The sequence below is a fragment of the Aplysia californica genome, unplaced genomic scaffold (genome assembly GCF_000002075.1).
Source record: "Aplysia californica isolate F4 #8 unplaced genomic scaffold, AplCal3.0 scaffold00176, whole genome shotgun sequence".
Taxonomy (NCBI): Eukaryota; Metazoa; Mollusca; class Gastropoda; order Aplysiida; family Aplysiidae; genus Aplysia; species Aplysia californica.
This window is the reverse complement of record NW_004797446.1, coordinates 941,693-954,958: the sequence shown is the minus strand read 5'-3', so window position 1 is coordinate 954,958 and position 13,266 is coordinate 941,693. Positions and strand designations below refer to the sequence as shown.

The following is a 13,266-nucleotide window of genomic DNA, read 5'->3' as shown; positions in this document are numbered from 1 at the left end:
GGCCTTTTTATAGGCTCTAGAACACAAACATACTGGGGAAAACAAACCTAAATTGTTTTTGTGTTGCTTTTTATTTCGTTTTCATCCCACCAGAAATTGCTGCTGGTCATCTTCGTGTCGTCCCAGATACTCAGCTTCGCCATCTGCACTGACGTCACGCCACAAGATGCACAGAGTCTGCTTCAGCAAGCTCTCCAAAACCCAGACAAAGACAAAATAGAGCAGCTCGTCTCCCTGGCTTTTCAAGCCCGAGTTGGTCGGGTAAGATTTCTGCACTGTTTTAGTTAAGTGAGAGATGTTTTTACTGCTCTCGAAACACTACATAAGGTTATATTATGAGCGCAGAAAACACAACTTTACCTCAGAATTACAAGTTCTACCTGATCAGTATCTAGTTTTGAAAAGATTGATGTTAAAGATTTTGAGTTTTATATCATGTCAAGCTTTTTCGAATGCACTGCTTTGAATATCTTGATAACGTCTCCGAATAACCTTACGATTTTGATAGAGCAGGTAGATCATTTGGTTTTTGATCTCGTGGTCTCAGTAACTCAAAACGGCAGACAGAACTGTGTACTTCTAAGGTAGAGACAAGTCTGTTGTATTTACAACAGGCAGTTCACAGCACGGCTTGATTTCGTTTAATGATTAGGTTAAAAGGTTCAAAATCTTATGGTAAAAAAATCGTCGTAAAAACAAATGTTCCGCACTGTACTTTTTTTAATCAGCAGAAATAATGGTAATAAGTGTCGTTTTTATACATTATTATTATGCTGGTAGGTGACTGTGAAACCCCTGGGTATTAACAGCGAAACATCATGTTAATGTTGATAGTGTTTGAGCGCTTAATCGGCTGCTTACACCGTGTGCTTCCCAGGATGCCGAGAATGTTTCGGAGTGTTCTATGGTCTGCTGGGCGTGATATAATATAGAAAGTAAAGCGAAAAAGGCGATACAAATCCGTTTATTATTTATCATAATATAGGCTTCTTTTTTATTGACATCTTCGGGGAGACATGAATGGACAACCATAATGGCGGATATCTGTTTCAGATTTGGATCTTTATGATGATAATGATGATGAGATGTTTTACAACCATAAGGACCGAACAAAATTCATAAATGGATAATAAAGTCGTATCTATCTTATCTTAGATAATTTAATTTAAGCCAGTTACTTTGACACTGGTATCAGGACTAACACACGCAGAAAGGGATACGCATTTTCATCTGACAAACTAAAGATACTCGATTTTAAAAACAACAACAAAAACAAAACAAAAATGTAAAAAACAACGTACAGCTAGCTCAGATATTTCTTGAAATACGTTGAACTAGATATTAGGTTTGAAAGGTATTCAAGGGGCGATGCCCCGCGGAATGTTCATAAATTTGTATCAAAGAGACTCCCCAGTTTTGTCATTAGTGTACGTGTCTCCAAAAAGGTGTAATGCTGGAGAGCTGTCCTTTGAGGGGAGGGGTGTGATATAAATTCTTACTCTGACGTAGTCAGGTTTTCATTATCACATGAAATGTCCTGCCAAGTGCTATTTTTTTAGTTGGGGGATGGGGAGCCTTCTCTCTGTCTGTGTCTGTCTCTGTCTCTGTCTGTCTTTCTGTGTGTGTGTGTGTGTGTGTGTGTATGTGTGTGTATGTGTGTGTGTGTGTGTGTGTGTGTGTGTGTGTGTGTGTGTGTGTGTGTGTGTGTTGGAGTGTTTCTCTCTCGCTCTCTCTTTCTCTCTCTCTATTTTGGTCCCTCTCTTTTTTCTCTCTCTTTCTCTCTCCCAGTCTCTCTCTCTCTCTCTCTTCCTCTCTCCCTACCTTCTCTCTCTCTCTCTTTCTCTCTCTCTCCCTCGGCCTCCTCTTCTTTCTCTCTCCCTCTTTCTCTCTTTGCATTTTATAAGGACAGTGGACTAAACTATTAGATTCTAGATTGGACATCAGAAAAGGTCTATTAGAAACAGCTGCTTGTGAGCAACATAACGTCAGACAACAACATCAGCAGATGGCATCACACTTATAGAAGTGTGGATCCCTGGACACAAAAACATACCAGACGATGACAAAACGAGTACACTACACTACCTTAGAATTACAAAGTTTTATCTCACATTGTGGCTGTTTTGAGTTACTTAAACCTATAATTAATGTGCTATCTGCTCTATCAAAATCGTAAGATTATTCAGAGTCATTGTCAAAACATTCAAAGAAATACTCTCGAAAAAGCTTGACATGTAGTGAAACTCAAAATATTTGATATTAAAACTAGGTATTGGCCAGATAGGATTTTGTAATTCTAGGCGACTACACAAAAGAAAAAATCTAATCCAAGTACAACAAATCATCACTAAAAACAACAACAAAAATGATCACCATTAAGGGAAACCACAAAGAGGAATGGATGAACTGAAGGGCAAGAGGTCCGACTCGACTGACAGCTCAGTTGACAAAAGCACAATATGAGCAAGGGGAATCGAACCGACACCATAAAAAACCTCAACAGAACAGAAGGAAACAAACAATCCGCCCCTGACGATAGTATTCTGCCTCCGCCAATGTGATTAAATGGTGACCGAAGTCGAGGACTTCCAAAGCCTGAATATCCTTGGAAAATGTAAATCCATAGATATGTTTGCCTTTAACCAACTTTTCACAGTAAATCCCAGACATCATACGTTTAAATGGACTAAAGATATGGTGCTGAGCCAAAAAACAAAAGATAAAAACTGCCATGCCAAAACAAAATGAAAATAATATAGCCCTTTTTTATTTTCGTTATTTTGACGAGCGACTGATTTCACCAAGATGCCACACACGTGAACTGGGTGAACTGAAATGACACGCGCACAAAAAGACCGGAACAAAGCAAAAGGAAACAAGCAACGATAATACGCCTGTAACGATTGTTCACCCCCGAACTCAGCACGTACCTCTACACTACAGCCTAAACAAAATGAAGCCAAAATAACTACCAATGGAATTTATAATTAATAAATGGCCGATAAAGTTCGGGGACTTCCAAAGTTTGGGTGCCTTTGAAATCGGAAAATTTACTTTTGTTTATACCTTTAATCAAAAGTTTTTCAGTAAAATTTCACACAAAAAATATTTTGAAATGGACGTAAAAGGTGTTGAGGCAGTTTAAAAAGTCAAGTTTCAAATATTGCTAATGAGCAGAAATTATCTGTTTTTCTTTTTTCATTATTTTGACGAATGCCTGACTTCACCACAATGAAAAACTTGTGACGGTGTCTGTAAAACAGTCCAACATCTGCTCTTTAAATGTCACAGACTACAGGGTCTCCAACTGCAACTTCTTCCTCCCATCCCTACCATAGACAATACAATATAAAAGAACAACATAATTCATTTCGAAGTCTACCACCTTTCTTGTCATGGAACTGGGCCGAATGGGTACACACTCAAAGGATGCGGGATGAATATTTCTTTTTAAATTCTAAATGTGGCTGGCCATCAATTATCTTAGTACCGGTCAATATAACCTTAGTCAGCAGAGAAATTGGTCACCGTTGCCTGTAGTGTCGCACTCAAAAGAACCGAGTTCGGTGCCCTAATAGGTTGAAAATTAATGTATCGAGTATCGTCGGAAGCCCTTTTTTTTAAATGTTCAAAATTGTGTAAATGGTTGAATAAAAAAACCTTTATTAAATATAGAAGTAGGCTACTTTTGCTCTGTCTGTGAGAGCAACCCAGGGGAGGGAGGGTGGGTGGGCGGGGCATGGGGTAATATCCCAAGCAGGAAGACTAAGTGCTCCATTGATTATCTTACTGGGTAAAAGAAAACGTGAGCTTTCCATGTAACTTATATCAGACTAATAACATACATTGGGGGGTCTCCACTCTAACCGGGGCCACATTTCGATCACCGCGATGTCACGCCGCTTTTAACTTATCTTTTCATGATTGAGGTCACATTTGCGTCACCATGTCGTCGTGTGAATTAGAAGCTTTTGACTTATTCTAAGAACTGGTGATCGATTTGTTCTTCTCCTCGTCATCAAGGACCAGTCAAACTCATAGCCTTCTGTGTGCAAGGTGAGGAACTTTACCGCTTCATCGCAGACGCTGGTCTCTTGTTTTCTGCCATTCTATTTATTCTGTACCAAGGGGGTGCTACTTATTTTACTTTCACTTTTTCATCTTCTGTCGCCGAAGGGAGATGCAGTTAAATACGGTAGGCCACCTCAGCAGCTCTTTCATTTGAGATTTCTTAGGGTTTCAAACAGGTGATAACACTACGCAATACGCAGTGTGAGTCAATATTATGTTGCTTCTAGTATGGGGTATGGGATCAACCCAATAATAAAAGGTGTCAAAATATCAAATATTGTACTGTTGGTCGCTTGTGTGTGTGTGTGTGTGTATGTGTGTGTGTGTGTGTGTGTGTGTAAGTGGGTGTATGTGTGTGTGTGTGGTTGTGTGTGTTTGTGTGTGTGCGTCTGTGTTTGTGTGTGTTTGTGTGTGTGCGTCTGTGTTTGTGTGTGTGTGTGTGTGTGTGTGCACGCGAGCATGTAAGTGCATGTTTATATATATGTGTGTGTGTGTGTGTGTATGTGTGTGTGTATGTGTGTGTGTGTGTGTGTGTGTGTATGTGTGTGTGTGTGTGTGTGTGTGTGTGTATTGATCATGCTGGTGACCAGGTCGATACTGTTCAGAAATCTGTATAATAATAACGAAGTGTATTATAACCTGTTTGCCCTGCTCTCATTTCAGACACAGAGCATTTCCATGCCTTCGTCCACTGGCCAAGTGGGAGATATCGGAGGCCAGAGGAAAAAAAGATCGTTCGACCCGATTTGTCCTCAGCAACCCGACCAGTCGAGAGTGTACAATTTGGGCTCCAACCCGGAGGGTTATCCATTGTACGTGAATCGTTCGTGGAAACTAAGATAAGATAAGATAAATAAGATATATCTTTATTGTCCAGATCCTGGCACATTGGTTTGATGTTTCACCGAGTACACACACACACACACACTCTCTCTCTCTCTCTCTCTCTCTCTCTCTCTCTTTCTCTCTCTCTCTCTCTCTCTCTCTCTCTCTCTCTCTCTCTCTCTCTCGCTATCAATCTCTTATCTTTAAGCATGTTTGTGAAGAAGACCTGCTCTTTATTTATTAATGATTTACTTATGTGTATTTCTTTCTTTGTCACAAAAGATATAACAATTCTCTACTAGTCAATCCACTGTTCTATATAATTTATACTTACAAAATAATGTGCTCTTTTGATTGTCTGTTTAAATCAACTGTGTGTCTATGCTTAAACTCAGACACACCCACATACCCACACAGACCCGGGTGAACTCCCGTTTACATAATATACCTGCACATTTTCATGATTAACAGTTTAATGTTATACATGATCTCAGTAGAGGAGGAACTGTGGCCTGTTAATCTGAATAATGATATAGAAAAGTAGCTGGTTAAACGCAAACATAAATGGATTCCACTGACCGTCGGATTCGCAAGTCATGCATATAAATTAATCGTTAGAAACTAAGACTATAAATCCAAATTGTGAACTGTTTCCTTTATCAGTTTATCAGTTTAATGGATCTAGAAACTACTACTATTTTCCTATCGGGAACTAAACCAAAGAAAACGCGACACATTTATTAGGGGCCTGGCTTCAGTTCAGCTCTTCTGTTGATGCTGTTGTCATTTCGTTACCTCAGAATTACAAAGTTACCAGCTCAGTGGGTCTACCTAGTTTTGAGAAATGTGACGTCAAAGATTTTGAATTTCCCATTATGTCAAGCTTTTTCGAATGCAATTCTTCGATTATCTCGATAACGACTCCATAATCTGACAATTTTGATAGAGCAGATAGAACATCTTGGTTCTGAAAGAAAGGTCTTAGTAACTCAAAACGGCCAAAAATGTCAGATAGAACTTTGCGACTCTAAGATAGCAATTTCTGTACAGTAGTCTGAGTACAGTGAGGATGATGTAAAGTGTATCACAGACACTTGCACAACGTCGCAGCCGTATAGTTATAACATTATGTAATCAAATGAGGTGACTGACGTCCCTTTTCAACACTGAAAGTATCACACTAGAAATGGCTTCTCCATAATAGTACTCTTAGGCGTCTAGTTCATGATTGTGTAATGTTGTCTTAAGCACACCGTTTTTTCGGATTCCCTAATGATATCTTGCTACCCTTGTATAATAGTAGATAGATAGATAGATAGATAGATAGATAGATAGATAGATAGATAGATAGATAGATAAATAGATAGATAGACAGATAGATAGATAGATATCTGACTGTGCTTGGTCTCGTTTGCCGCCCCACCTCCACCCCCATCCCTCTGACTGCACTAATCTTTCTTAATTTGATTTGATACAAGTTTCCATGTTATAACTGTGCAGGCTTGCTAACTTATCAAGACACCAATCCCTATAACATTGTCCTTTTTAAAAAAAGATTTGACCCTGGGTCAATCCAGTGCTTTCAATGGACTCGTTTGTTTGTTTATTTATTCATTTTATCTTTATTTTGGTTTGAAGGGAGGGTTACGGTTCATTTCTGTTTTTCAGAGCCAAAAAATTGTAGTATGTTTCGATTTAAGTGTCTGTCTTCATATATTTGTCTGATCTGTAAATGTTATGTTTTGTGAGGGAAATCACTTTTGATACAAAATATACAATATTATAGAAGAGAACATTCATACATTTTGAATGACACAATGAAAACCACCCGTTCTATTCTGGGACACGTTATAAGTCTCGCTGCTGAGCATGCCATGTCAATAATAATGATAAAAGTAATATTCATAATGATAATATTTATAAAGATAAATAACGCATTTAAATTCCCGATACAGAAGATTCAATTACTGGGGGGGGGGGGGGGGCGGTACACCCCCAAAGTCCCAATTTGGCTAAAAAATTATGGAATTTGAGTTGTAGCCATTTTTAGCTTCCTCAGCCTCTCCTACAACTATTTCATCTCATAAGAACCCCACCAATCTCTCTCTCTCTCTCTCTCTCTCTCTCTCTCTCTCTCTCTCTCTCTCTCTCTCTTTCTTTATCTCTCTCTCTCTCTATCTATCTATCTATCTATCTATTTATCTATCTCTCTCTAATTCCCCCCCTCTCTCTCTCCTTCTTTTTTCAGTGACAGTGGGAGGTTCAAGCCTTTTATTTACAGACAAATCTTACGAAACCAGGATGACTCTTACTAAGCATACATCAGTTAATACTGATTGTTCGTTTGTTTGTCTCTCAAGAAAACCCATCTCGGACGAGTTGACTATCCGGTCACTTCCAAACTCGGACATGTTGTTCCAAGCTCTGGCCAGGCAAGTTGTCGTCCCCGGTCAACCACCTCTCCTGGAGCCTCAGCCACTTCTGTGAGTCTTTTTAATTACGCCGCTATCGTTATCATTATGTTTTATGAGGCAAACTGCTTTGACCTTGATTGTGATATCTAATTCGAGGGTGAAGGGGAGTCAACGCTTCATCAAAACAAAAGGGGATACTCGATTTTTAAAATGTCCTTCAAAAAAAAAAAAAAAAAAAAAACATAATAAAATGAAATGTTTATCAATAAATACATATAATAAAATGAAATTTGTATAAATAAATAAATATAATAAAATGATCTTTAAAAATAAATAAATAAATAGATAAATAAATAAATAAATAATCAACTCTCTCCACATTGAAAAGAAACTCACTTGTTCTGTTCCCGTCAGCATAAAACCTATCCACCACTTATACCACAGACATCAGTTGTACGATGTTGGGTAAGGTGTATAATTATTATAGTCGCTCATTTCTTGGATATTGCAATTTTTGGTTTTGGTGGTGACAATGAAGATACCTGTACTTTGGTTATTGCTGTTGGTATTGACAATGACAATGACAACGACAATGACAACAATAATGGCAATCTCTATCCACCTCGCAGGAAGAATTTTTTTCTTGGTCGTTTACAATGGCAGTGGATGTTACAAAGGTTAGGCGCACTCACGCAAACGCTCAAGACACTGTCTCACGTGTTGAACAACCCGCTCCATAAAACATTCTCTCTCTCTCTCTCCCTCTCTCTCTCTCTCTCTCTCTCTCTCTCTCTCTCTCTCTCTCTCTCTCTCTATCTATCTATCTATCTCTCTGTTGTTTCATTTGTAGCACTGTGTGTACTGTAACCTCACTGCAGTTGGTACAAATGAATTTCTATATCTGTCTATTCTTGCTTTTTCGGAAACATTGATAGTGATAATGAAGATAGGTCATCTACATTTTTTTGGTTTGTTTTTGGTTGGTATTGGTGGCAAGAATTATTATACGAGAGTTTGAGTTTGTGTATGTGGTGATAATGATGATACTGTTCTGGTCGTCGTCGTTGATACCTGGGGTTAAAATGTTGTTACTAGTATAATTGATGTTGATGTTGGCTGTAAGGTGATATTACTAGAGTTGATATTTGAGGTGATAATGATCCTAGTACATGTTTGTAAAATTGATATTTATGTGGAGGGGATAATGATCCTAATAACGTTGGTATTGGGGTTGTGGTGATAAGGATGACACTATGACCGAGATTGGTGGTGTTGTAATGTTGTCCTTTATTGAAAGTGGAGCTGTAAGCAACAAGTGGTGACGGAAGTTTAAACGGTGTTTGAAGAGAAGCAGGAGGAGAAGAGAAAAGAGAAAAGAGAAAAAAGGAAAGAAATAAGAGGAAAGGGATGATCAGCTGAATGTATTTAGAAATAATAAAAGTTAGTAAAATACGTCATCTGATCAATACCAAGAATACTGCTTTAATAGTAACTAGCTTAATTTTTATCAAAACTCGATTATTGTAACTCCCTGTTATCAGGAGTATCACTGGAGAAAGTTAAAAGACTTCAAACTGTCCAAAACAATGCTGCACGTTTAGTTTTACAGAAAAGAAAGCGAGACTCTGCTAAACCTCCTTTTACGAACTTTGCATTGGCTTCCTGTTCAGAAAAGGATTGTGTACAAGTTGGCCACCCTATGTCACAAATGTTTGAATGATAATGCACCATCATATTTATCAAATCTGTTAAGACCTTACATTCCAACTCACAGTTTAAGGTCATAAGCTGACAAAAAGAAATTTATTTTACCATCTATGAAACTTAAAACAATGGGTGAAATGGCATTTGAATACCAAAGCCCCAAGATCTGGAATGCTTTACCAAGTACTTTGAGAGAAATCAAATCTTTTGATTCTTTCAAATGTCAGCTGAAGTCGTTTCTGTTTTTAAATTAATAAGATGAATATTTGGAATAATTTTCTTTAGTCAGAACACAACGTGTCATGTTACTCTTGTATGTTGTACTGTATTGTAAAGCGCTCAGAGCCTGTGTACTTTATTCGGGGTTGAGCGCTATATAAATGTCATTTATTATTATTATTACTTAATGTAGGAATAGAATAGGACATACAAAGGACAATGTGTGTGTGTGAGGGGGGAGGCAGGGGGAGGCAGGGGGACGGTGGAAGTGGAGTGTGTGTTTGTGTATGATCACAGGCAAAAGCAGTGTTTGGCCTAACTTGATGGATACATAGGTAGAGTGGGATACCAACAATATACATTACAACCCCCTACTCGATAAAACAAACAAACAAAACAAACAAAACATTCGCCTCCTCTTCTACCTCCCCCCCCCCACCCACCTACCCACCCCCTCTTCCGTCCCTCTGTTCCAGGGAGAAAGGTAACGTATGCCCCCAAGTGCTGAGTCAGCTGTGGACATACAATAGTGTCCAGTTCGGGAACATCTTCTGTTGGGCGTTAGCCAATTTCCAAGAGGATATCTTCTTCAACGACAAGTGCATGTGAGTGCAATGATAGTGTATACAATGGGCCATCGTTAAAGAAAAACTAAAAACTAAGTTTATGGGTTTAGTGCCCCTATCAACATTAGTATGTTATTTAAGAGATGGAACCTCCGAATTTGACATCCTTCTCCAATAACACGGAGCCAAATTTGATAGGTTGAGAACCTGTAAACTCCACGAGACGACCCTAGTTCAAGCTGGCCGAGTCTTGGATTCGAACCAGGACTATTCGCTCTGTAGCCCAGCATGATACCAACTGAGCCAGCGGAGCATCCTAAACAAAATTCGCACAATTCCTTTTTAATAAGCTTACATAAAATGATCACGGTTGAAGGTTGAACATTAATAATGAGCAGTCGGGTTGATCTCATCTTAGAAGTGTTTCGTATAATACGATGTCCCGTAAAAACCATACCGTAGGTTGTTCCAGATGGCAAAAAAATATAATCACCTAGGCTGTGGGGGTGGGGGGGGGGGATTCGTAAGGTGCATAGATTATCCTTATCTGGCCAATCCTTGTATTAGTTTGGCTTTCTCCCGCGTTAGATAAATGAGAATTGTATTTATCTTTCTTCAGCTAATTTTTAATGGGTGATTTTAGGAGGCTGGCTTCTGACTCTGCATGTCGTGCCAGGGCCACCGAGGGGTGATAGAGAAACAGCATTCCAGCAGAAAGACCCAGATACTCGATAAAAATTCTCCCTTTACGAGAATCTAACTCATGTATCCTGCGTGCAACAGCAAAGCGCCCAACCGCTACATCATAGACGCCGGTGAAAATGCCATAAAACTTTCCAATTCTACACTTCCTATTAATCTGTAATTATAAATAAATAGCTCACTAAACCTACACTTTATATTAACGTGAAATATTCTTTTTTTTTTTTTTTTTTTTTAAAGCTGAAGTAAAATACACTTCCTGATTGTATTTTCAAAGTTAATCTAAAGTACAAATTCTAATAATCTGAAATAATTGGAGGAAAAAGGAACCAAACAAACAAAGAAAGAACAAAGCTTACAAAACTACACTTCCTATTAGCTTGAAATAATAACAATTATTAAACACCCCCCCCCCAAAGAAAGAGGTGGACCGACAACATTGGGGGGTTTAAACGGAAATACTAATACAAAAAACTGGCACACCAAAAAAAAAAAAAAAAAAAAAAAAACAAATCTTGTGTTTTCCAGGGGCTCTGCGTGCAAGGGCTGCGGTCACAGCTTTGGCTATAGCTTCTTCGACGAGACCCGCACAGTATGCCTGCCTATATATCGCACTGTGTCGCTTTGGGCCTTCTGTCCGAGCCTACCAGCCAACAACAGAATAGTCAGGGACCGCATCATCCTTCCGTCCGACTGTTCCTGCACCGCCATCAAATGCCAGTCAACTTTTGGCAGAAGCAGCGGGTCGTTTGTAACGACAAAGAACATCTAATGGAGTCGATGGACGTGGTGTTGACAGACATACAGCCCGATGAAAATTGTACATAATAGTAATATCCTAATAATATTATGTGTCACGACAAGATGGAATCAGGCGCTCGTCATTTTGGGGGGCATATTGATCAAAGGCATAAAAAATGCAAACCTAAGTTTCCAAGGACATTCAAGCTTTAGAAGTCACCAGACTTTGGCCGCCGTTTCTTCGCTAACATTACCTCTGACATCAGGAGACCCCCGACTTGTTCCATTTCAAACATCTCGACTTCTATTCTAGACAAATAGTAATTTTTTTTCACCGAACGCAAGACAAATAAACAAGCTTTGAGGTGATACCTATGTAAATCCACACATGAATGTGTATTGAAATGGACGTATAAGGTGTATAGTCAAGACTCGAAAAAATTAGAACGATATAAATTGTCGAAAGGTAAAAAAGATGCCAACGTTTTCGATTCCATTATTTAGCTGAGCGCCTGATTTCACCACGATGCCACGCATACGTCATTTATCACTAGATCTAGTTTGAGTTATCTTGTTAGATTACTGTAGCATTTTAAAAAAACCATTAGTCCCATATGAGAGAAAAACATACAAGAAATGTTTCTTTTCTTTATTCAGGCATTAACCTAATTTAATCGCTATTTGATTCTACTCTGCTCTTTATAATAACTGCCTCATTTTCCACAAAATAATATCGTAAACAACGTATCACCTTTAAAGTTTTGAAATAATACAATTTTAGTTAATTTTTTAACGTCATCTGTTTGTGGTAAAGCTTTTTGAAAGCCTTTCATTTCCTGGGTATTTCCAAACATCTTCAGAGATCAAATACAAATGACCTTATTGAATTACAGATCTCACCATCTTTTTTTCTATCTCTCGGTCTTTTTGCCACTGTCTTTTGTTATCGCAGTTTCTCTTTCTTTGATCCCACCGTAGCCCGTCTCACCATCTGTCTCCCTTTCTTGTTTCTCTCACGTTCTAACTCTCTCTCTCTCTCTCTCTCTCTCTCTCTCTCTCTCTCTCTCTCTCTCTCTCTTTCTCTCTCTCTCTATTTCTCTCTCTCTCTCTCTCTCTCACTCTCTCTCTCTCTCCCTCTCTCTCTCCCCCATCTAACCATGGGACGACTATATTTAACAAAAATACACTGGTTTTAATCAGTATGTATGCATTTCTTTAAAAGGTCATGTAAACATGTTGGACGCATTATCACACATTTCAATTTAACATTTATTTCATTAGATACATCTTTATTTTAAGCTTTTTAATATGTAGTAAATAAAGTAAATAAAATCCCCTATGTATTCCAGCACGTATTTCTTTCAAACAACACGGAGAACTTATTAATGTCCTGTTGATTTTGAGATGGGCTCACATTTCTCTCTCTCTCTCTTTCTCTCTCTCTCTCTCTCTCTCTCTCTCTCTCTCTCTCTCTCTCTCTCTCTATCTCTATCTCTCTCACACACACACACATACACACACACACACATACACACACACACGCATAGACAGACACACACTCACATACACACAGATAGTCACACACACACAAACACACACACATACACACGCAAAAACCTACCCTGCGTATTAAACAGAACCTCTGCAAATCGACAACCTAGTGTAAAACACGGTCACACGCCATTTTGAAAAGTAACATATTATGACAGTCTAACACCGAGCCTCTGCGAATGAACTAAAGATAACCTTGACGTTTCCAAACTGTACGCCGAAAGATGAGTGCCTTCATAAAAATTAAAGTATTTTCGTCTCTTTTTTTTTCGCGAAAATCATTTTTGTTGAAATAAATCAAGAAGACGGAAAATGATCCCATTGTCACGATAACCCACAGAATTCTACTCTTATAGAAGCGGAACTCCCTCTTCGCGATCGCTGATTCGCTGTGAGGAATTGAAACTAAAACATGGCGGCCAGTTGAGGGCAGCTTTGGCTGAGCCGCGCAGGGAGGTTTCGCGTTGCTATGC

The 13,266-nt window shown here is 38.7% G+C and overlaps 1 protein-coding gene across 1 annotated transcript in view; it reads left to right on the top strand.

Annotated features, from left to right (window-relative positions):
• Positions 1-12,595, top strand: part of LOC106011759 — a 29,569-nt gene extending 16,974 nt beyond the window's left edge. Inside the window, exons 2-6 of the mRNA XM_013082480.2 lie at positions 94-261; positions 4,735-4,883; positions 7,257-7,379; positions 9,710-9,838; positions 11,030-12,595. Coding sequence (XP_012937934.1) covers positions 94-261; positions 4,735-4,883; positions 7,257-7,379; positions 9,710-9,838; positions 11,030-11,273 — 813 coding nt within the window. The 3' untranslated portion in view covers positions 11,274-12,595. The remainder of the gene's footprint in view (positions 1-93; positions 262-4,734; positions 4,884-7,256; positions 7,380-9,709; positions 9,839-11,029) is intronic.
• The last annotated feature ends 671 nt before the right edge of the window (positions 12,596-13,266 follow it).